Source organism: Bombyx mandarina, chromosome 21 (assembly GCF_030267445.1).
Source record: "Bombyx mandarina strain Sakado chromosome 21, ASM3026744v2".
In the NCBI taxonomy this organism is placed as follows: Eukaryota; Metazoa; Arthropoda; class Insecta; order Lepidoptera; family Bombycidae; genus Bombyx; species Bombyx mandarina.
This window is the reverse complement of record NC_143227.1, coordinates 5,240,734-5,266,783: the sequence shown is the minus strand read 5'-3', so window position 1 is coordinate 5,266,783 and position 26,050 is coordinate 5,240,734. Positions and strand designations below refer to the sequence as shown.

Sequence of the window (26,050 nt, the reverse complement as noted above, 5' to 3'; positions counted from 1 at the left end):
AACGTGGGTTGTTGCGAAAACTACAGTTTTATTTTCTTTATAACTCGAATAGAATTTCAAATTAATATTTTTATAATAAGGAACTTCGTTCCTATCCGGTGTCCCACGACACCACACATCTTTTTTTTTTTAAAGAACATTAAAAGGCCAGACTGGTTCGTGTATTAATCACGGCCGATTTTATCTCGCCGGGGTCCGGGTGGCCACAACAATAGTGTCCGGTAGCGGCTCAAACAATGTAATGTTGCCCTTTCACACACAAACACATACAAACGTCGACTTTCACGTGTGTGCGTTCCCTAAATCGCATGCGCGCAGCATCTGTGCCTTTTCCATCTCTCTGTGTGCTTCGTGCAGAACAACGTAACTCTAGTTTGTGAATACAACTCTTAAAGCTATTCGAATAAGGTCGGGAGTTCTATGTAGCTTTGGGTTTGCTAGTGAAATTCTAACGCGAGACGGTACAGCAATAAGCTTCCAGGATTCAGATTTTTAGACGTCTACGGATCGCAGTGAGGCCGGGTCGTATTTTGTCCGCGCAGACCTGTGCTTTACTTTCGCGTGACGAATAAAAACTGTTAAGTCACCAAAGGATTTTATTAAAGTGATAGCTTGAAAAAAAAAACAATAGTGGGTGTTGTGTCGGTTCAGTTGTGTTCCCGGAATTTTTATTTGAGAAGTGATTTCAGTAAGTCATCAAATATTACTATTTCGTTTTTTTTGCTGTAATAAATCAGTGTAATCCTAGTTTTGGACACGAATGTTTTATGAACATTTGAACATTCGAACGAAATTTATCGCTTTAGTGAATTTGAATTTCCAAATATGTATGTATGTCTTTTAAAGAAGTATCATCACTACATAATATAAAACAAAGTCGCTTTCTCTGTCCCTATATCCCTATGTATGCTTAAATATTTAAAACTTCGCAACGGATTTTGATGCGGTTTTTTTTAATAGATAGAGTGATTGAAGAGGAAGGTTTATATCTATAATAACATCCATTAAATAGTGGAGAAATTAATAATAAATTACAGTTTCCGAAGCGAAGCGAGGGCGGGTCGCTAGTTTATTTATATTATCTTATCATTTAGTTGTATTACTCATAATAATTTATTTATAACTCGAGCAGTTGATTCATTTGCAGTTTCGAGTTTCGTATCAATGTGGAAATTTATGAAATTGTAGATTAATTTAAATTTAATAAAGACTATATCTTTTTCAGCATTTAAATGTTTTTTTTTTGAATCATCGTACTTCAAGATACCGATTTCATATTATTAATCACGTTGTGTTTACTTTACTGGATTCTTAAACTGCCAATAATTTTGCTTAACTATGCTCTTGGCAATTCTAAAGTTCATGAGTATCGGTGATTACTCCCTTGAAAATGTCAAAGGCATTAAATAATGACATTATGAGAGCTTGTGGTCAAATAATAGACTGACTCGGTGGTACAGTGTTTAGCGCCCTTAACTGTTCCGCCGAGGTCGTGGGTTGATTCTCAGATCGGGCCAACATTCGTATGATTAACAGGTTTATTTACTCTTTGTCTAGATGCTTATTATCTATATACGTATATAAGTATGTATGCTGATCTCTGGTACCCGTAACACAGGGAATCTTAATTTGGGGCCGGATAACCGTGCGTCATTAGTATCCAATTAGTTAGTCAATAGCAAGTTCTGAAAAACTTATATTATGATTTAGATCAGTGCGACCCCTTAAAAATTTTTAACTGCCTAATTATATTTTAATTAAAATTAATTTTAGTAGTTGTGAAACAATAATTTCAAAAAAAAAAGTAACAAACCTGTTTCACGTCTATGGAAATAAATAGGAATTTGATATTCAATTTGACGTGTGCTACAGTTCAACGGAGTAGAGCGGATGCTATAAAAACAGTTGTAAATAACATTATTCGTTATGCGCCGACATCAAACGATGTTTTTCCTATTAGCGTGATTATTTTCAAAACGTTTATTACACGTGTTGTTACGTGCTGTAAACTACAACTGATTAATGAAGGCAAACATTGGCTTAATGGTTTTTACAAGACGTTTGCCGCGATTCCGTCCGTATTGAATTTGGCTTTATCTATAAGAAGTTCTCACTAAGGTTAGTAATATTGATAGACGTCCACAATTGGACAAAAGCTGGCCTATGGCTCGCCAAGCAAACTGTCTTTGCGTCCAATGCATAGGCCCAAGCGTTGGTCAACTTTGTGGGAGACCTACAAACATTGTTTTCCTGTGAACTGTCTAACTAGGCGGTTTCAAGATTAAGACAGCTGACAATTGAGACTTCAAACTGATCTTTCAAATTCGACAACGGTGACGTGTTGGGCTCAACCACTTAAAATCAGGTCGAGACGTGAGCTCGTCTAAGCAAGCCACATCCTATTCAATTACCGCCGCTCTCCTTGAAACCTGAGGTAAAAATCTCACTTATATTAGAACAGTGGCTTTCCCGTAAAAATAAGAAACAGGGTAAACGTCTTGCCTCCAACGTCTTGCCTCCATTACTTTATACATATTGAGAAGTAAAGGGCTATTTGGTTTGAGTGACATTTTTGCAACTTTACACGAGAGCCAATTAAAGTTGAAAATTTGGAAAAAAAATCATAACGAGAAAACTGCTTCAGCTATTTCAATGGAGTAAACTTAATTGGAGTTCAATTAAAAACATCGAACTGTTCGTGATAATAGCAAATAAAACGCGTCTTAAATTAGAAAGATAAATGTGGCGTATTAGGCGAAATATCGCTTTATCCAAATTGACTTTCAGCCCTCGATATGTTCACAAATCGTCTTTACGCATTAAAAGTGTACAATTTCCAAAAACATTCGAAATTGAGTTAATATGCGGAATCATTTGGTATCTATCACCAGTATTTTTCTCATAAATACTGTCAAAAGGGCATAGTTTAGTTTTTTTTTTTTAGTTTATCTATGTTTTGACTACTATTAACAAAATTAATTCATAATTTTATCTTACTTTAAAAGACAGATACATAATGTAACTGGTAAAAAATAAAAAATAAAAAATAAATGTTGCAAAGATGATTAATATTAAAAATATCACATGTTAAACCTTTAAAACACTCTCATATATTTTTTTATTTTTTTTATTGCTTAGATGGGTGGACGAGCTCACAGACCACCTGGTGTTAAGTGGTTACTGGAGCCCATAGACATCTACAACGTAAATGCGCCACCCATCTTGAGATATAAGTTCTAAGGTCTCAGTATAGTTACAACGTCTGCCCCACCCTTCAAACCGAAACGCATTAGTGCTTCACGGCAGAAGTAGGCAAGGTGGTGGTACCTACCCATGCGGACTCACAAAGGTCCTACCACCAGTAAATTAAAAAATTCGTAAGTTTTGAGATTATACAGTTTTAATGCGAGAAGACGAAATTACATAGTCCTAGAATTGTAATTAAAACACAGCATTTAAGACAACGACGGTTGTTTTAATACGATGGTTGTTTAGAAACAATATTTGTTTATCCCTCAAAGCATTCTAGTGAATACACACGCAGAAGAAAGAATCCAATATCTCGGTCGCAGCCTTTTCCTTAGTTCGAGAATGGTTCAGTTCTATACGTACCTACTTATTCGTTTGATATTGCGGTTTTCAGCAGCCTGGCTAGGTCCCGATATCAGGTCTGTGTCTCTGATGAGAAATACAGAGGTTCGACTTTCAAACTTTATACTATTTAATGATTTATCAATTACTATTTACATACAAAATAATTGAAGAAACTTTGTAAATTCTTCAGTAATGAACACATGTTTTAAACCGCTGTCACGATATATGTTCCACGGGGAGTGCTCTGAGGAAGTGTTTGAGATGATACCTCCATCTCGTTTTTACCATCGCATCGCCCGCCACCGGAGTAGAGTTCATTCATACTACCTGGAGCCACTGCGTTCATCCACAGTGTGCTTCCAGAGATCATTTTTGCCACGTACCATACGGCTTTGGAATGAGCTCCCCTCCACGGTGTTTCCCAAGCGCTATGACATATCCTTCTTCAAACGAGTCTTGTGGAGAGTATTTAACGGTAGGCAGCGGCTTCGCTCTGCCCCTGGCATTTCTGAAGTCCATGGGCGATGGTAACCACTCACCATCAGGTGGGCCGTATGCTTGTCTACGTACGCGGGCAATAAATAAAAATTAAAATTCAGAAATTACTCACATAGTCACAAAATGTTAAATTCTATCGAAAATTCGGTCGCGAAAACACTACAAGAATGTTTGCTCCACACAAGAGTATCAAGTTGATACCAACACAGAGTACGCTGAGACCAGTTAACCCCTGTCAAAAGTTTTTCAATTACGTTGCCACGATAACGTGTAGCTAAATACTCCAAACATATTTATTATAAGAAACTTCGTAAAGGCGCCTTGAGTACAAAACTTGGCTGCTTGTCGAGCACTCGTAATGGGAGGGGCCAGGATTGATGCTGTAACCTTATAAGGCCGGAATTAAGAGGCAATTCCAGCAATGAAGCAGATACTAATTAAGCAACGTAATAAGAACCACGGTAATTAGTTATAATTATTCAAGATGTCAGTTACACGTTATACTATTCCCACATTTACGAACGCGCAAGTACGTATTTTATTTTTCAACAGATTTCAAACGAAAAAAAAACATTGCCTAATGGGATTATTTCTCGTGTAACTAATCCTAGCATACAACAAATTTTTATCTGTTTCGGTCCTTTTTATTTTTCTGTACTGCTCATATGTGTGAACGAGTTCACGGCCCATCTGGTGTTAAGTGGTGATCGGAGCCCATAGACATCAGCCACGTTAATGCAGACACCCATCTTGAGACATAAGTCTCAGTTTTTACAGTACAACGACTGTCGCACCCTTCAAACCGAAACCCATTACTGCTTCGCGAGAGAAATGGGTAGCGTGGTGGTACCTACCCGTGCGGACTCATTAGACATCCTACCACCAGTAATTACGCAAATTGTAACTTTGCGGTTTTGATTTTTATTACACGATGCTATTCTCTCACCGTGGAAGTCAATCGTGAACATTTACTAAGTGCGTACGTCATTAGAAAAATTATTACAATCTTGGGCTGTGCTCATTCGATTATTATCTATAACTCTGAACACATCTGTCATATCTCCTTTGTATCTACGCCCAGTCGTGGTAAATTAAAAAAAATAAAAAATACCTAGAACATAGGTTTCTTAGGAAAATCGTTAACGGCTCTCAAACTTTTGATAAGGGTAAGTTTAGAAACTCATTGAAAAATTATTTATGAATTATATTCTTCAAAGCGCGTTACGTGATAATTAAACGGTTTGCAAAGAATCCATCTGTTCTTGTTTTAGTCAATTTAATTGGTCGCAAGCTTGAGCTTATAAACACAAAAAAAAAAAAAATTTAAATCGTAGCTATTGATTTATGTAACTGTCACATTCAAAGATTTGGTGTCGGATACACTGAAACTTAAGATCGCCATCGCGATCTCCAAAGCGATGCCGACAGGGATTATTAGTGGAAACAGAAATTAGCCGACTATTTCCCTGAGACAGGGCGCGTATTGCGTTCGTATAGTGAACCATTGAAACTCTTGAACGGCTATCGACAGGATTTCAACTTCATCTCAGAGAATCACGGGTCGACAGCTTCTCAAATAACAAGAGTCCGCACTTGAAATAATTGTCGGTCTCACGAATGTTTGATGCTCTAACCTCACTCTAATCTCGAAGTAACTAACAATCGTTCGTGGGGGAATCAATAATTCTGGTAAATACAAAACGGAATTAGCCTTTATCGTCGTAGCGCTCAAAGAGCAAAGGAATTTCGTTAAGGTCCACATAAAACGTCGAATCCAATTTGCCTCACCGACGAGATACAAATCTGTTTATTTTTCTATGAATGTATTAGATTTTGTTTATTTTATTTTTTAGGGTTCGTTCTTTTATTCTCGGGTCGTATTGAATATGAATAGGCAACCGGGCATTACACGGACTTATCTTTTTGCAGAACATCATTTTCAAAAGAAAACTGCGTTTCATTTTCAATGATCAGTTTTTCGTCAATTTGTTTTGTAGATTGTTGGAATTACTTGGATCGCCATTGGAAGCCATTGATATTGTAACACGAAGTCGTCAACTTTAAGGTATGACCAGATAATTGGATCATTGGATCATTGGATCACTTGATCACTGGATTGTTCGACAGACCGTTTACAGTCTCCAAACTTTAATGGTTCACTGGTTCACGGCAGAGATGACCGTCCCCACCCAGTCTCCCCTGATCCCTCCCTATTACTATAGAAGACATTCAGTACATAGCTTCATAGTTCCGCTTGAATTTTAATCAAATTCACTAGATTTTGATTTACTTAAATATGGACGCGAAACACTCACAAGCGACCACGTAAGCAGATATACGCAATCAGATTTACTTAATTAGTGAAACGATTTCGGAAAATTTAATTACGCACTTACAAAAGTGATCAAGATCTGTGAGATCTTTGGCGAAGGCTGCGGCTTTTATGGTACTTTCTCATGACTTTTATTGACTAATCTGTTCTGAGATTAAGAAGTAAACCTAGCTATAAAGATCGGTTATGATATTGATGTCGGCTTTAACGGTGGTATTCTGTGAGGTTTATCGATAATTACATTTAGTGCCAGTAAAAGACTTGATTGGAATTAATTAGTTTTGATGTTGTTTTCAATGTAAACGTGTGGGTGAGATCAAGCCACAATGTCAAGTTACTGATGTTCATAGTCATTGTAACGTAAATTTTGTTTTTAATCATTTCAAATTTGTCCGTAACCATATTAATTATTGTGAAGTATAGCTTTTTGGATCCACAATGTTTTAATTTACCGTAAAGTAAAGACTTTTCGGGGAAATATATCAATATTAAATAATACCGTGTCAAGAGGTCCTACCACCACTTATCACTGGTGGTAGGATCTCTTGGGAGTCCGCACGGGTAGGTACCACCACCCCGCCTATTTGAGCCGTGAAGCAGTAATGCGTTTCGGTTCGAAGGGTGGGGTAGCCGTTGTAACTATACTGAGATCTTAGAACTTATATCTCGAGGTGGGTGGCGCATTTGCGTTGTAGATGTCTATGGGCTCCAGTAACCACTTAACACCAGGTGGGCTGTGAGCCCGTCCATCCATCTAAGCAATAAAAAAAACAAAAATAAAACAAAAACCGTATCGATATGAAAACCAAGGCCACAAAATTGTCATGCTAGAAAATTCGTGAAGATTGTTTGTTAAACTGACTAATGAACCAGGGTCATTGTGTTACGAGTCGTCGTTGAGAGATTTGTTAAGTAGTAGTATTAGAAGTAGTATAAGGATGTACTGAATTAGAATTGATTAATGTAATCCTGTCGCATTGTGAGTTGAGTTGGCGATCTTGACTGTAAACTTACAAATCTCAACCTTCTTGAATGTTATTGATGAATAAGTATCTATATTTTCATCTCTTTTTTACCATCGCACAGCCCGCCACCGGAGTAGAGTTCATCCATACTACCTGGAGCCACTGCGGTCATCCACAGTGCGTTTCCAGAGATCTTTTTTGCCACGTACCATCCGGCTATGGAATGAGCTCCCCTCCACGGTGTTTCCCGAGCACTATAACATGTCCTTCTTCAACCGAGGCTTGTGGAGAGTATTAAGCGGTAGGCAGCGGCTTGGCTCTGCCCCTGGCATTGCTGAAGTCCATGGGCGACGGTAACCACTCACCATTAGGTGGGCCGTATGCCCGTCTGCATACTGCATAAAAATAATAATAATAATATCTAAGTAATCTAATTTTCTTTTTAATATATTTTTTTTGTTGTACTCTTTTTCCCATTTTCTGCAATCGTTTCTTTTATAATAATTGCGTGGTAGAAGAAAAAGCCGAGTAACCGATGAGCGTAAACAAAATATAAGCATCTCATGGTATTCATAGATTTCTGTCGTCAGCGTGTGCAGTGTGCTGTTAACTTGACTCCGCAGCCGGTTGCTCGTAACTTCCAATAAGAATTAATGTTTTGTTGACATTAATTGTTTCTGGAAAGCTTGAGTAAACAAATAGATCGCGTGACGCACTCATCCACTTAAACCAAAATAACAACAAACAAACGAATCTCAACACGATACATCTACTATAATATATAAATTTTTGTGGTACCTTATTGCATGTTTCATGGAATTTTATTTTGACTAATAATAGTATAATGTGAAATTTTAAATTTAATTTCTTGTGTTATCTTTTTTATAAATATAATGTTTACTTTGAACTATTTTGCCTTTGCACGTCGTATATCCGTCAGATTGAAAATGGTATCACTACATAGTATAAAACCAAGGCGTTTTCTCTGTCCCTACATCTGTCTGTGCCTATGTATGCTTAAATCTTTAAAACTACGCAACGGATTTTGATGCGGTTTTTTTTTAATAGATAGAGTGATTGAAGAGGAAGGTTTATATGTAAAATAACATCCATTAAATAGTGGAGAAATCAATAATACCTATAAATTACAGCTTCCGAAGCGAAGCGAGGGTGGGTCGCTGATTGTAAATATACCTATGTTAAAAATTCTGTCATAGATAATCCAGAAATCCAGACTATTCGTGTCAACAAAATATGAATGTGTTTCGTATATTTTATGGAGTAGCGGATGCGATAGGCGTTTGCTCATAATAAGGTTAACTATAGTTGAAGTCAATCATTTTCCAACTGATTTAGATAGAGCAACTGTGATATCAATCAACTAGATCTGTAACTTTAAAGTAAAAAAGTAAACGAAGGTTGTTTAATATCACGAGTGTTTGATCTTATCCGATACTATTATTGCATCTTGTCTTATCTTGTTGATAATATTTTAGAACGCAGATCATATTTTAATAAATGAAAACGTTATCAAAATGATTCGTACATTTGCAAAAATTCCCGGAGTTAGTAATAAAAAAACCTGTTATAAATTTTTTATTGCTTAGATGGGTGGGCGAGTTCACAGCCCACCTGGTGTTAAGTGGTTACTGGAGCCCATAGATATTTAAAACGTAAATGCACCACCCACCTTGAAATACAAGTTCTAAGGTCTCAAGTACAGTTACAACGGCTGCCCCACCCTTCAAACCGAAACGCATTACTGCTCCACGGCAGAAATAGGCAGAGTGGTGGTACCTACCCGTGCGGATTCACAAGAGGTCCCACCATCAGTAATTACGCAAATTACGACGAAACTTCATGTTCTTAATTGAAAAAAGAAATTCTATTTACGAAGCGTCTTGTTCGTGAACTAATTACAAGGCCTAGAAAGAAAATCAAATCAGTCAGAGTGAAGAAAAACTTACAAATTATTTCTTTCAGCTCCAGTGATTCAGTAAAATCACGATTATGTACATAAAATTCGGGTAATATTTTACAGGTTTCGTTCACTTGATGTTGAAATAAAATTAAACGAGGACAAAGAAGAAAAACGAATTAACGCTGTTGTTAAATGATTTATTTCGAATTGAACTAGAATGGACCTTTTCTTCTACAAGTTAAGGTACTTTTTACTCTGAAGCTTAAATTGAATCGAAGAGAGAACAATTTTATTTGCAACAACGACTGAACGAAACCTCACAGTTGGCCTGATATTGGTGTCTTCACGCCACCAGAGTTGCAACTGCATGAGATATGATGCCCTCAAACCCCATAATATTGGCTTTCCGTTGTAAATAATATATTGTATGGAATATTATTAAGTCCTAGACACTGTCAAACGTAACCGGTATGGACCTTTTATTTGTAATCATGTTTCAAATGTCAATCAGTCAAATATTAAATGAAATTGTAATGAATTGTCTCGAACACAACTTTTTTTTTTAAATACTTTTTTGTTTTAAAATGTTGTTCCTTCTTCATTGCTATATATCTGGTGGACCGATTTGAGCCACCATTTTTGTAGTTTTAAGTTTAACTATAGATATAAAGCCTATAAAGAAGAGAAATATAGACTATATATATCTAATGTTCTAATACAAAATAAAATTCACAAGCCTATACGAAATGTAGATATATAAACAAAATCTCCACTACGGACTCGGATCATTTGAAATATTAATCAGATCAGGGAGGCTTCGCTTCCGATACTAATTACTTTACTAATGGCCCAGTTTTTTTTTTTCGCTCGGATTAAATTCTCTACTGTACAAAGGGATTGTAGTTACATAGGCATTAATTTATTCACAGAAAACCGAGATACAAAGAGCTTGGATATCTACGTTTTCCTTGATTTTGTTTTTACTTCTTCGTGCTTCTAAAAGATTTTTGTTTTAAGGTAAAGCAATTTTACGTTAAACAAATTAGTCCGTCTATTTGATAAATAAGCGTAATTCTCTTTGAAGCTTGATATTAGGTAATAATGGTCTCCATTGATCATAAGAGGCTTATATCCGTACTTATCTTAGTAATCTTACACTTAATTGCTGTATTAAGTAATGACGGGAGAGCATTTTAAGCTACTATTAAGAACCGAATTAAAAAAAAGAGATATCCCTGCGAAGATGCTAAAAAACTTTAAAATGATTCATTATTCAATCTTTAATACTATAGGTATATTATATTCGTTAATTTAGTATCCAATTTTTTATGTATTTCAATAAAGGAAACCCAAAATTTAATTAGAATCGTGGATTTCTCAAACTAGGTTTAACTTGGGTTAGCAGGTTAACTCATTTAGCTGATATGACCCATCTAGACTCATCTAGCGTTAGGTTTGTGGATAGTAATTAGCATAATAAACTGAAATGGAATTTGATATATGGGCGAAATATCCATAACAGTGATTTACTTTGAAAGCAAGAGTTATAATTAGTAGCGGCCACTTTAATAATTAAAAAACCTATTAAAAGTAACATAAACAATAAAGACGTTATAAATATTAAAATCGTGTTTTATGGAGAGGACTTTGAATTGTGAACTGCGCGATTTGTTCCATGTCAAATTAAGAGATTCACGGCACAACATGAGTCGGCCATCGCCACAGCTTCATCAGGGAAAATAAATTTACAAAAATTAAGTATTCAGCTCGAGCTGTCGCTATAAATAAAACAGTAGCGACGTGGCCGTAAACAGATGTCCCTAGCCATAAAGAGTTAATTATCTAAGAATACCAACCCCAGCAGCCGACGGCACAAGAATAGCTCCCTTGGGAACTTGTGTACACTCGTTTCTTTTTATATCTGTACAACGAAACATGATGAATTACAAACTGCTAGGTCGGAGACTCGGCACTCCATGGCGTTTCGAAATTTAATCTTGAAGGCATTGTTTGAACGACTAGCGCTCTCTGCTCGATGTTTTTAGAACGAAGTTCCTTATGGGACGATGCGGAGGGGTACCTTAACCGGGAAACAACGTCCGTAACGTAAGATTTTTATTATTTATGTATAGTCTTAGTATGATGGCTATACAGTGTCTAATGTATAGCCTACGCGATGACGGTTACTATTATTATTCATATAAATATTTGTTTCTTTGTGTATTATTATTATATATAATTTTTATAATTCATTGTAAATAAAATAAAGTTGATAACTTTGTAAAGTAGTTTTTTTTATCAATAAAAAAATTATAATAAAAAATGTATACCCGAATAATATTTTCTTTATACCTCGAATAGAACTGAAAATTAATATTTTTATAATAAGGACCTTCGTTCCTATTTGGTGTCCCACTACACCACACGTCTTTTTTTTATTGCTTAGATGGGTGGACGAGCTGACAGCCCACCTAATGTTAAGTGGTTACTGGAGCCCATCATTTACTGCTACACGGCAGAAATAGGCGGAGTGTTGTTACCTACCCGTGCAGACTCACAAGAGGTCCTACCACCTGTTAATTTGATATTATAATACAAATTACCTAGCGTAGTTTATGTTATAGATAGATAATATGAACTATTAAATCACTTCCGGGGCTTAATCTGGGATATCTCAATTTCATTTTCTTACTCTTACTCCAACACACTCTTAGAATGATGTTAATTATAACTACTACTTGCGAATACTGAAAATATTAAACTAACCAATAGTAGGCTGCGAAATTTATTTCGTCAAAAAGACACTGATTAGATTACTTAGTGCATTGGTGGTCGATATAAAAGAATTATTCTCACAAACATACACTCACAAACACACGGATTTGTCTTATATCTATTGTTTATAGTTTTATATTTTAGTAACCGTTTTTTTTTTGTTGGCAAAATTTTGTGTAAAATTACTATCGTAAAAAAGTTCTTGTTTTTTGGAAATCGAAGTGTGGGCTTTCCTGGCATTTTAATTTTACTTAAAAGGAGGCCAAAATATAATAATAATTAAATATAGTTTACTGATAATGAAATGATGATTATTGAGAATAAATAAACAAATAAAGGATAATCTGCTTGTTACTTTGTTTCCTTATTATTCTTGCTACTACAACAGCATAAATTGAGTAATCTAACTTTCAAATAGTGTTCAAATTGGTGATTCAAAGTAATAGTTCTAACTATAGTATGTTTCCTTATTTTCAATCAACATGGAATAATTAACAACTGAATAAAAATGCAAATAAAATTATACTATTTTGAGAGCAGAATAAATCTCTACTTTTGGTCCGTGGCGCCATGCCGTCAACTAAGACATTAATGTATTCAAATGAGTGACATATGTTACAATATAACCGTGAGACTGTTCAACTTCACATACGTTATTAGATAATCAACTCTATAGCTTTCAAAATTAAACTCATAATAGAATGATTGAGGGAGAATACGGAAACTTGAAATAAAAAAAAGGCAAAACAATGAATCTGTTCAACTAATTTAGTCAATTTCAAAGGTAGCGTTGGGTAAATACCGCGCCACAATAAACATGGGGATGGCCGGTGGGGCATAAAATAAAATTGCTCACGTAAGTACCTTCGTTCCTGTAATGGGATTCTTTTCTTAAATGACGGCTGAAAGCCGAGATTCCCGGGACTCCCACCTCGGATCGTCGGACAAGTAAAAGAAAATGTTTTTATGAGCACAATAAGTTGCCCATAAAAAGTTTTTAACCCCTTACAGACGTGGAGCTTTATTTATTGAATTAGATTGAACTTTTAGGTGTTTTTAATTCGTCATTATGTTGAGTGTGTTTTGGCATTTCGATATATTATAATCGTCATTTGAGGTGTTTGTTTATTAAGCTTTGTTCGATTGTTGTTAGCATAGTGAAAGTCTCGCTGGCTTAGTACCATCGCCCAGACAATTCTCTCAACAAATCGATTTATTTTTACAACAAACACATTGAAACTTCCCCGGGATTTACCTACTAGTTTCGTACACAGTGAACTGTTTTAGTTTAAAGAGCTATTACAGCTGCAATTTTTTTTATTTTTTTTATTGCTTAGATGGATGGACGAGCTCACAGCCCACCTGATGTTAAGTGGTTACTGGAGCCCATAGACATCTACAACGTAAATGCGCCACCCACCTTGAGATATAAGTTCTAAGGTCTCAGTATAGTTACAACGGCTACCCCACCCTTCGAACCGAAACGCATTACTGCTTCACGGCGGAAATAGGCGGGGTGGTGGTACCTACCAGTGCGGACTCCCAAGAGGTCCTACCACCAGTGATTACGCAAATTATAATTTTACGGGTTTGTTTTTTATTATTACACGATGTTATTCCTTCACCGTGGAAGTCAATCGTGAACATTTGTTGAGTACGCATTTGATTAGAAAAATTGGTACCCACCTGCGGGATTCGAACACCGGTGCATCGCTACATACGAATGCACTGGACGTTTTATCCTTTAGGCCACGACGACTGCTTTTATAAACATTATTATTTAACCGGTTCTTACCACGACTTATACATTTAATGAACTTGCAATATTTTAACGCTGTTGCAATCGCCATTATAACTAATAGATTTAAACAATAGTGTTTATAATTTAATCTCTACCTGTTCGCTGGTAGCGGCTAAGACTAAGAAGATATTTCAGTTACGGCTGTACTGGTAGGTGAGCTCACGGGCTCAACCTGAGAGAAATTGCTAACACTAGCCCTAGCAAGAGTAGTGCTTAACAGAATCTACCACCGAATCAGAATCGCGACCCACTAAGAAGATCCGACGAGAAATTCAGTTGGCTGTGTCTATGGTTTAGTCCGTTCGTCAAACTTTTCGTCGTCATTGACGAGTTCGACAAGGACCGTGACCGGTGCTTGAGAGTCCTAAAACCACCGAGAGTGAATCTGGGGGATCCGACAAGACATGTTTAGGGCGACGGCGGCTTTGTGTTGCCCCGTCGCGGTCAGATAAGGTGTTTATAATGTAGAGAGCCATGAAAGTTTAAAATAGTTGCTGTTATTTGTTTCGGGTAGTGGGCACACAAAATACGTGTTGGAACGCTGGCTAGTTTCAATGAAACTTGATTTAGAAAGAGGGCCTTTTATTTCTCTTTGTACACAATACAGCACACGTGCTAAGTATAAATACAATGATTGGTGTTGCTCCACTAGAAACAATTATATATAAAATTTTATGTTTATGATAGCCCTAAACTTTACTCAATAAATACTGAATTTTATATAAAACAATTTTGACTAATAATATCATTTTCATCGGAAACAGCTATAAGCTAAGTCATCGTAGCCTAAAAGATAAGACGTCTGGAGCATTCGTATTTTGCGATGCACCGGTGTTCGAATCCCGCAGGCAAGTAGGTACCAATTTTTATAATGAAATACGTACTTAACAATTTTCACGATTGACTCCACGGTGAAGGAATAACATCTATACTAATATTATAAAGAGGAAAGATTTGTTTGTTTGTTTCGAATAGGCTCCGAAACTACTGGACCGATTTGAAAAATTCTTTTTCCATTAGAAGCCGACATTGTCCCTGATGAACATAGGCTACTTTTTTTTATTTTTTATTTTTTTTTGTTTCATGTGTGTTTCAATGTTTCCGAAGCGAAGCGAGGGCGGGTCGCTAGTCGTGTAATAAAAATCAAACCCGCAAAATTATAATTTGCGTAATTACTGGTGGTAGGACGTCTTATAAGTTCGCACAGTTAGGTACCACCACCCTGTCTATTTCTGTCGTGGAGCAGTAATGCGTTTTGGCTTGAAGAGTGGGGCCGTTGTACTCTAAAACTGAGACCTCAGAACTCATGTCTCAAGGTAGGTGGCAGCATTTACGTTGTAGATGTCTGTGGGTTCCGGTAACCACTTAACATTAGATGGGCCGTGAGATAGTCCATCCATCTGAGCAAGAAAAATAAAAACTATGTAAATTACATGATTCTATTTTTAGACAGAAATCGGTCAATATGTTTCAGTTTCCCACGTAATTGTGTTTCCTATAGAGTATTTGGTATCTCGATAAGAGATCGAATACGATTCGAATAGATAAAACGCCCAAAAAATACTAGGTATGATTCTATAAAATATTTTAAAATAGGTTTCACGTAACCACTAATTTTATATTTATTTCCATTTTATTTCATCGTTTTTCAACCTCATTGCTGTGTTTGTCTGTGCGCTCCGATAACAAATTAACATCATATGGACCAAGGAGTTTTGGTTTTCGGGTGAAAAAAACAAGAAACGTTCGTCAACGTTTTTGAGGCAATCACTTGTTTGTTACATTCTTCGTTCGCCTTAAAACTTTACACTTCCCCTTTAACTTAGCGAACGTTATATTAAACAATGTTTCCCTTTTGTTTCAGACACCGACGAACAACGTAGACCCCTCAACGCCGGAATAAAGACTGCGTCATAAAAAAAAACGTGTAAAGCCGTAACTGTCAGGATTTGAGTGTAGGAACTTTTCTGAGGAGCAACGAAGTGCCGGTGCCGCGCTGTGATGTTGCGCGTTCCACTTATGAAAGGCGGCGTTGCCGATTCGTGTACACATAAAGATGGGTCATAAAATTGAGCTACCCCGCGCTTATGGCAAAATGCTTCTGACTGTGTACACGGCGTTGCTTCTTTGGAGGATTGACTGCGCTGTCGAGAGCACGAAAGGTAATCCTTATATTATGTCTGTATAATTTCTAATGCTGTAGACTTAGATCACGCAACTTGGTGTTATGTAGGTATAGAGAACATTATGTGAACGCCATCAACCCCTTTGAGCCATTATTTTGATTCTTAGTTGTAATTAGTACCCACTTTTGTGGGTACTTGTTTGTAGAGTTTTCCGGTTTTCAAACTCTACAAACAGAAACAGATGAATAGAAATAGAGAAATGCGTTATTATAATACACCTTACTATCAGACTTTGCACAGTGTTTAATTGGGAGTTTGATGGTTTTTTTATAGCTTAGATGGGTGGACGACCTCACAGCCTACCTGGTGTTAAGTGGTTACTAGAGCCCATAGACACATACAACGTAAATGCGCCACCCACCTTGAGATATGAGTTCTAAGGTCTCAGTATAGTTACTACGGCTGCCCCACCCTTCAAACCGAAACGCATTACGCAGAACTGCTTCACGGCAGAAATAGGCAGGGTGGTGGTACCTACCCGCGCGGGCTCACAAGAGGCCTACCACCAGTAATTACGCAAATTATAATTTTGCGGGTTTGATTTTTATTACACGATGTTATTCCTTCATCGTGGAAGTCAATCGTGAACATTTGTTGAGTACGTATTTCATTAGAAAAATTGGTACCCGCCTGAGATTCGAACACCGGTGCATCGCTCAACACGAATGCACCGGACGTCTTATCGCTTAGGCCACGACGAGTTCAATTTTGACGGGTTTCAAACTCTACAAACAGAAACAGATGAATAGAAATAGAGAAAGGCGTTATTATAATACACCCTACTATCAGACTTTGCACAGTGTTTAATTGGGAGTTTGATGGTTTTTTTATAGCTTAGATGGGTGGACGACCTCACAGCCTACCTGGTGTTAAGTGGTTACTAGAGCCCATAGACACATAGAACGTAAATGCGCCACCCACCTTGAGATATGAGTTCTAAGGTCTCAGTATAGTTACTACGGCTGCCCCACCCTTCAAACCGAAACGCATTACGCAGAACTGCTTCACGGCAGAAATAGGCAGGGTGGTGGTACCTACCCGCGCGGGCTCACAAGAGGCCTACCACCAGTAATTACGCAAATTATAATTTTGCGGGTTTGATTTTTATTACACGATGTTATTCCTTCATCGTGGAAGTCAATCGTGAACATTTGTTGAGTACGTATTTCATTAGAAAAATTGGTACCCGCCTGAGATTCGAACACCGGTGCATCGCTCAACACGAATGCACCGGACGTCTTATCGCTTAGGCCACGACGAGTTCAATTTTGACGGGTTTCAAACTCTACAAACAGAAACAGATGAATAGAAATAGAGAAAGGCGTTATTATAATACACCCTACTATCAGACTTTGCACAGTGTTTAATTGGGAGTTTGATGTTTGATGTTTTTTTTTTATAGCTTAGATGGGTGGACGAGCTCACAGCCCACCTGGTGTTAAGTGGTTACTAGAGCCCATAGACATATACAACGTAAATGCGCCACCCACCTTGAAATATGAGTTCTAAGGTCTCAGTATAGTTACTACGGCTGCCCCACCCTTCAAACCGAAACGCATTATTGCTTCACGGCTGAAATAGGCAGGGTGGTAGTGCCTACCCGTGCGGACTCACAAGGGGTCCTACCATAAGTAAAACGGTATTATTACACGATAGAACTAATTCAACGTGGAAGTCATTCATGAAGACGCGTCAGGTGCGTCTATATATTTACCTATAGGATGTATGACCTCAACAGAGGAATTTTTAATTAACTATAACAATTTCAAAGGTGCTTGCTATATTACGTCATATAATCCATTTTATTGTGTAACGTCACGAATAGCATTTTCGTTTGCCTAATTTTGTTGTTAAATTTTGAGTATTGTGTCAAACATTCGGCCATTCAACATTGAGTTCACGGTTCACAGCGTATGTGTCGTTGTCTACATTAGAACGACAATAGTGGTCGTTGAATAGGTTGACTGCACTGATGCCAGCTATATATTGTAATACACTGACCGTGTCCGATGCTTTCGTGTTGCTAGAAACGGATCCTTGGAATGTTCATGTATTAAGTCATAATACAGGGCCAGAAGGTTCTTGAGTGGCGACCGCGTACTGGAAGACGTAGCGTGGATAGGCCTCTCACAAGGTGGGTCGATGACCTATTGAGGTTCGCGGGGATCCGCTGGATGCAGGCAGCGCAGGACCGGTCTTTGTGGCGAGGCTTGGGGGAGGCCTATGTCCAGCAGTGGACGTCCATGGGCTGATAGAATAGAAAAAAAAAACTTGTAGTCCCGCAACTAAGAGTGACTAGAAGACAGGGGTGTCTAAAACGATTAGAATAGGTGAGATTAATCTAACATTAAAGTCACATTGGTCCAATCTATAGAGGATAGAGGCTATGGAAGGCCTATGCCAGAAAGTTTATCGTACTAGGGAACATCAAAAAAACTCATCCGTTTAATTTTTTAATCATAAACACATTTTAGTAAATTAAGGCATGCATTATAATATTATAATGCATACAACATTTAAACTTAAGTTTGGAACTTTCTCTTTAGTTTGGAACTTTCTTTTTTAAATTTGATGGATAATGATCGGCCATTCAGTGTTAAGGGGCTACAAGAGTCAATAGACACCAAAACTGTATTATAATGTATGGTAGTGACTTTTCCAGTCCTTAGGCTTAAACGCAAGAATTATTTACGGCAGAAGTAGGCTTATTACACTTACTTCCCTACTTATTATACTTACTTACATGTTTACTAAGCAACTAACGTACCACCAACGTACAATCAAGCAAAGTTATCAATAACTATATTTTGTGATATAATAAATTTGAATACACGATATACAGTCGTGGTCAACTAATTAGGGACAATCTCTAGTTAAACCAAATTGTAAATATTTTTTTTATTTTCCAACGAGTCTTAGCAATATTCCATATCTTTTACATGTAAGTGTAATTAGTCATTTATGTGCGCGATTATACAAACAATAATGACTTCTTAAACATTAAACCTCTTTACAGTATAGCTGATACAATATCATAGTGCTATTGGTTCAAAGAATGCTGGCTGGCCATTTAATTAAGGACATTGAGGTATTGCGTTCTAATTTCAAAATTGGAATTTTAATACTTTTTTGTTTCTTTTCTTATTGTTTAGTGGTCGTTTTGGCGGCAATCCAGATTTTTTATTTTAAGTTTTGAGAATTATTTTGAAGAAAAATGGGCAAAAATAAAAGTTGCGATCCAACACTACGAAAAATTATCATGAAGTTTGTCGAGCGTGGTTGGTCATACCGAAGGATAGCACAACATTTAAATTGTTCAAAAACTATGGTATGCAATGCAGTGCAACATTTCAAGCGCAAATTTCAAAACACAGCTTTAAATGTGTCCAGAACAAAAAGATCGAGGAAAACGACTCCGCAAGAAGATAGAATGATAACCAGGTTAGCTAAGAAAGATCCGTTTCTAGGCTCTATTTTAATTAAACACGAAGTGTTTGGGGCAAACGAAAGAGCCGGTGTATCTGCGAGGACCGTTCGACGACGTTTGGTAGAAGCAGGGTTGTTCGGAAGAGTGGCTCGCAAAGTACCGTTGTTGAAGAAAGAACATAGAAATGCTCGTTTGGCATTTGCACGTAAATATGGACATTGTACCTACGCCCAATGGCAACATGTACGTTTCTCTGATGAGACCAAGGTTAATTTGGTTTCTTCAGATGGAAGGCAATATGTACGGTGTCCTGTAAAAGCGGAAATGAATCCAAGATTCACAAAAAAACAGGTGAAACATGGCGGTGGAAACATTAAAATATGGGGTTCATTTTCTGGACGTGGAGTGGGACCTGTGAGGAAAGTTCAGGGTAGCTTAGACCAAAATCAATACAAGGCAATATTGGAAGAAACTATGCTTCCTTATGCTGAGGAGCATCTCCCTATTATATGGACGTTTCAGCAGGATAACGACCCGTAACATACCGCCCATTCAGTCAAGTCGTTTCTTACCAGTCAGTTTGTATCGGTGCTAGATTGGCCAGCAAATATCCCGGACCTCAACTCAATTGAGCACCTTTGGCACGAAATCAAGAAAAAAGTTGCCACTTATCGTAATACAAATTTGGATGAACTTCATGAAGCTTTTTGTGAGGCATAGGCAAACATTCCTGTCGAAACATGTCAGAAACTGATAATGTCTATGCCACATCGGTGTCAAGCGGTAATTACTAACAAAAGTTTTGCTACTGGGTACTGATTTTACACGTAATAAAATGGAGCTGTTAAAGATATTATAACTCTGAAGATTATAAGTTTTGTGTAGCTGTATTTTTCATTATACTTTACTGTCCTTAATTAAATGTCCACTACAGAATTGTACCTTAATATTTAATGCATGTTTAATCTTTGATATTAAATACTTTTTCTATTTATTAAATCTTTTATTTACAGCCATTTATAGCATAATAATCGGACCACATTATGCAAATAATAGGTGCTGAGAAATCAATAGGGTTTTATATTTAAATGTACATAACCGGTTATAGCCCTTCACTATCTTGAATGTCCCTAATTAGTTGACCACGACTGTATATATATATATCTGAATATCATTTGAAACTATTCTCCTCTCCTAAATGTAAAATTTTATATTTATGATTGCCCTAAACATTACTCAATAAATACCGAATTCTTCATAGAACAAGTAAATTAAATTAAACTAAATAAATAAAAAGTTGTTGTTGAACCTCAGCCTCAACCTTGGTCTGAGTACTCGGGTATTACTGTCCTTGTTGTCTTTCTTTTGTTTTTAATTTTTTATTATTATTAATAGTATTGTTAAATCTCTATTGATATATTAATGTAATGCATGCTGTGATTGCCTCTAATTAGAGTTGCAGTTATCATTTGCTCTATACATGTCAATGTTATTTTATGTCTTACTGTAAACCCTGTCGGTAATCCTTAAATAAATAAATAAATGAAGTGGGGGTAAAATTTAGCATTATGCCAAAGTAACTATTCCACGCGGACGGAGTTGCGGGTAAAAGCTAGCCAATAATAATTGTAATACTTAGTTAAGTCATTTCTACATGCGGATCAAGACAGTTCAAAATACTATATTTGGTTCATAGAATGATTTGAGAGCGGCCTAAAGAAGCTTACAATTGAGCTATCTCTTAAATGGGAACTGAACGTGTCCTTTTATCTATCAATTGTTGATAAGAAGATTCTCGACGCAAAGCTACTTTAGTTTTCTAAGCCAGACACCATAAAACTTTAAATGGGTATTCTTATAAATTCCTTGCCTTTAGGAAAAGCAAGTCCTTTCACGATTCTGCAACAGACAGATTCAATTTATGGGGACGGTTTGAATTCCACACGATCGCGCTGCGGTTTAGTGTCACCAAGCTTTTAAATTGAATAGCTTGTTAAAACTCTGCATGTCTGAAGTAGTAAATTCTAGTTTCGTAAAATCTTTGTAAGAATCCCAGTCTTATAAAAATGTCGTTTTTATTTCTGTACGATGTAATTTTGTTTTGTGGTTAGTTATTTTATTATTTTTTCAATGTTGCGAGAGAAGTATCGCAGAAGTATTACAATAATTGACGTAATTTAGAATCCTCCCGATCCACTAAAGGTGCTTTTAGGTACCTCAAGCACCGGTCACTGTTGTCGTCGAACCTGTCGCTTACGATGAAGGGTTTGGCACGTAAACTTACCCATAGACACAGCAACTCAGTGGAAGTTTCTCGGCGGATCTTCTCAGTGGGTCGCGTTTCCGATCCGGTGGTAAATTCTGCGAAGCACTGCTCTTACTAGGACCAGTGTTAGTAACTCCTGCTGATTTTAGCCCCGAGAGCTCACCTACACGTTAGGGTTACGCTGACATAGCCTCTCAAAACTATCAGCTTAGGAAGAAAAAAACAATAATTGCTCGAATCGTTTCTTCCCTATCTGCCGCCAGTAGTTCCATCTTCACTCGTTATAACTACATGGCAACACCCCTGGTTGAGGTCAACGAGCAATACTAATCAAGTGGACCTTAGATACATTCTGACACTGGTTGCACAATCTCTCACTCTAAATTACAATGTATAAACCTATTAATTCAGGAGGATGACAGGCAAGGTTAATCGTAAAAGGGTCAGACAAATCAAAGTACAACATGAATACATTTATGCCATTTTGAGCTAGTGGAATAAGGACAAAAACAAAGAGAAAGAATTCGCAATATTTTTTTTCCTACCTATTCGCTGGTACCCTAGGGGGGTATTCCAGCTATTCCCAGACGGGTAGATGAGCTCACGGGCTCAATCTGAGAAAAGTTGCTAAAAGTAACCATAGCAAAAACGCTGCTTGGCATTAATCTACCAAAGGTGCCAGGAAGAATTACCATTAAAATACTCACGTCTTATAGTTACTACTATACCATTACGTATTGTGAGTCTAGACGGACAAGATTAGTCATCCAGATCATTACTACGTAGAAATTAGGCGTTTTGTTTCCAAGGGTAGGATAGCCGCTTTATTTAATCTGTTGGATCTACAATCAAAGGTTATTGTACCAATATAGATAGACATCAGACAACAAAAAAATATATGGAAGGATAAGATTTTAAATATCGAGTTTTTATGTTTTGTGTTGTTTAGCTTCGAACGTTTTCACATCACCCATCAGCGAAGCTAAGTCCGTCAATACTGTCTGGAACAACAACATTGACCCATTACACAGTGACATTACATCGGTAGATTTTGTTTTGCCATAGACCGTAACGAACTCAGCTCTGATATGTATTTTCTCTATGGTCCTTATTAAGTACTATGGCATGTCTTTCTTCTTTATAATATGTCTTAAGTTATATAAGTACAATCATTAATTTGTAATTCTCAAAAATATCTCTTATTTAAAACTGCAAATGCCTACAACATATTCTCTAGAGCTCAAGTCTATTAATTCTATTATAGAAATACTTTTAATCCACATTTCTGAGCGTATTATTCTAGAATATTCCTGCTAACGTACGAACAAAGATGTATTCGGGACATTCGTCTCTCAGAAGAATTTATCATAAAAGTAATATCGTGAACGTTTACCTGAAAGTAAAAACTTACTCGTACTCCGATGTTTCAACAAAGGACTGTGAACTATTTCAAATGTTTGTCTCGTTAGTTTTGAAAATTATTTCCATTTGTAAAAAACCTTCTTTTGGTTTGGTAAACAAAATTTTTTACCATTTGTACTTTTCTTCTTCTTCTTCTTCCTAAGCTGATTACCGGTTATTATACTCTGGTTTTGGGGTCCAAGGTGACCTTCGTATTAGAATAGTGAAGTAATAAAATGCTTAATTATTTTGAGGCGGGCTTAATTACACTTTTAACTACAGACATAAATTCTGAGTTTAAAATAATTGTCTTAATACTGTCATGAAAATACCTGACTTAAATTTGTTCTTCGGTCTAAGAGGTTTGGTAACCCCTTAGAATCATATTGACTGGGAAACCGTAGCTTGCTTATGCTAAAATTATGCTAAAATATTTCACAAATATAGTAGTACTATAGCCCGCACATTCATCGATATTCCAAAGCTAACAAACCGTTTAATGACCTTAAGTTATATCATTGACAATTTAAGAACAAAATCTCTGGGGTTTTAGTTTTATAGTGCCATTTCAGGAATCACAATCACATCGCCCGGAAGGCCGGAGTCAAGCGCAACAAACAATAAAGACACTCTTTATTGCCCAACGTGGGACAACAGCCAGCCGTAAACTAACTCGGGTAGTGGATACAAATCGGAATTGTGATTGCGTCACACATTCATATGTCGCATAAAACATTCATGCTTCGCAAGAGCTACTAGCCGCGGCGCCCAAGGTATGCCCCGGGGACCGACAAAACGTAACGAACCGCGCTCCCACCATTCTTTTATGTCCCAGATACATTTTTCTGGCTGCTAAGGAAGCGCCTTCTTAGATAGATTATTTATGCTGTCACCCCGTCTTCCTTGTAGCGTAAAGGTGCGCCGATTGTAATCAGACTCCAGGTTAAACAATACAAGCTTTTTAAAAGCCAAATCGCCGAGAGCCGTCTCGACTTTCTTTATTAAAACGACTTTTTGGATGTTTTTATCGCTCACAAAAGGCATTTAAATCAATCACGTTTTCAATGAAAGCGGTATTAGAAAGAAATCCGGCGTATCGTTTGCTTACCTCCGGCGTAAAAGGCGGTCTGCGGGCAAGGCGTTTCTCTAATTCTGAATTTAAATGCATGAGATCGAATAGGTTCACGCAGCGAGTGGATCCCGCGCGGAGTTTTCCGATTGCCGTTGCTTAAGTATTTAGGAGAAAAATGGGACTTCAGGTTGTACACTCAACATTTACAAAAGAGCGTTATCGAGAGAATCTTTCAGCGATTTACGTACGAACAGCCAAATAACCTTTTTGTTACTGTTACAAAATCGTTCGAACTGTATCTGTTTGAATATAACTTTGGATAGCGTAAAAAAAAATCGACATATACCATTATTTATTGTTGGTGTGAACAACCCAGATGTCTAGTACAGAACGTACGAATTTTTAATGTCGGCGCATTTAAATATAGACTCGTTGTTGTTGACATGAAGTGCCATTGTGGGGTGCCCTACGAGAGAGGTCACAAAAAGAGCTCTTTCTAATTGTTTGCACATTTGACGACACCCCGCGGCCCGCACGCGTCAAGCCTCTAGTGAGGAGAGATTTTAATGTTTTATTTTGACTATTATCGATAAAAAAATGTTCTTTTTTTTTAAATCATATTTTAATATTAATAAGAGCACTTACCGTATTTTCATTGAACATTTTTATTTTAGTAACTAAAATTTTTAAGTATTACATGTTGTATGTTACCAAAATTTCATTACGGAAAATAAAAATAATATAAAATAACAATTAACAGTAAAACGTTGAAGGCTAGTTAGTAGACGAAGTTATTTTTAAAATATCGATATCAACTCCTAACCTCATCTAGCTCCAGAGGGAATCCACACATGTGTTGAAACCATCAAAGCCCTTGCGAACTATGCCCCTATTGTGTTTGTATCCCGGTATTGTTGTGCCAAGTGGCTATTTCACCATCATGTTTCGCACCCCTTCAAATGACTCGATCAAAGAAAAATTATCATTTTGTATAATGGACTCCGAAAGAAAATAGATTGCTTCTGTACGATAAAAATAAGATACGCGAAAAACATTTTACGGTAGGTACTAATAAATAGTAGGAAGTTTATAGTTCCAATAAACAGTTATACACAAACAGTTATAAACAGTTATAGTATTACTATATGATGGAGAATTATTATTTGGTTATGCATGACAACATGTCATTTTAAAACGATACAGAAAAAAACCTAACTGATTTAATCCAAAACTTGCAGTAATGTGGCGTTAGGTTGGAATATTTTTTCTGAATGAAAAACGGATTTTTACAACTAGGTGCTTAATAATACTAGAATGTAATATTTGATAGCATAGGAAACCCTGTGTGCTGTGTCTAATATACCAATATATCAAAAATACCTCTCTGAATTAAAATAAACTGTCGCTTATGACGTCATTCATCAAACCTAAAAAAAAGATGTGTGGTGTCGTGGGACATCGGATGTGAACGAAGTTCCTTGTTATAAAAATATTAATTTTAAGTTCTATTCGAGGTATAAAGAAAATAATTATTCGGGTATACATTTTTATTATGATTTTTTTATTGATAAAAAAAAAAACTTTACAAAGTTATGAGCTTTATTTTATTCACAATGATTTATAATGTTATTTTTTGTACGTTATTACAAAGTGAAGTCGTACACTGTGTGCATTACTAATTTGTACGTTATTACAAAGTTATGTCGTACACTGTGTGCATTACTAATAAAAATCTTACGCTACGGACGTTTTTTCCCAGTTAAGGGTACCCCTCCGCATGGTCCCATAAAGAACTTCGTTCCAAAAACACAT

General features: G+C 36.7%; 1 protein-coding gene across 1 annotated transcript in view; it reads left to right on the top strand.

The window, feature by feature from the left end:
- The first annotated feature begins 482 nt into the window (after positions 1 to 482).
- LOC114253010 (lachesin) overlaps positions 483 to 26,050 on the top strand; it is an 85,769-nt gene continuing 60,201 nt past the window's right edge. The window contains exons 1-2 of the mRNA XM_028187744.2: positions 483 to 688; positions 15,751 to 16,048. Of these exons, the coding sequence (XP_028043545.2) occupies positions 15,943 to 16,048 (106 nt within the window). The 5' untranslated portion in view covers positions 483 to 688; positions 15,751 to 15,942. The remainder of the gene's footprint in view (positions 689 to 15,750; positions 16,049 to 26,050) is intronic.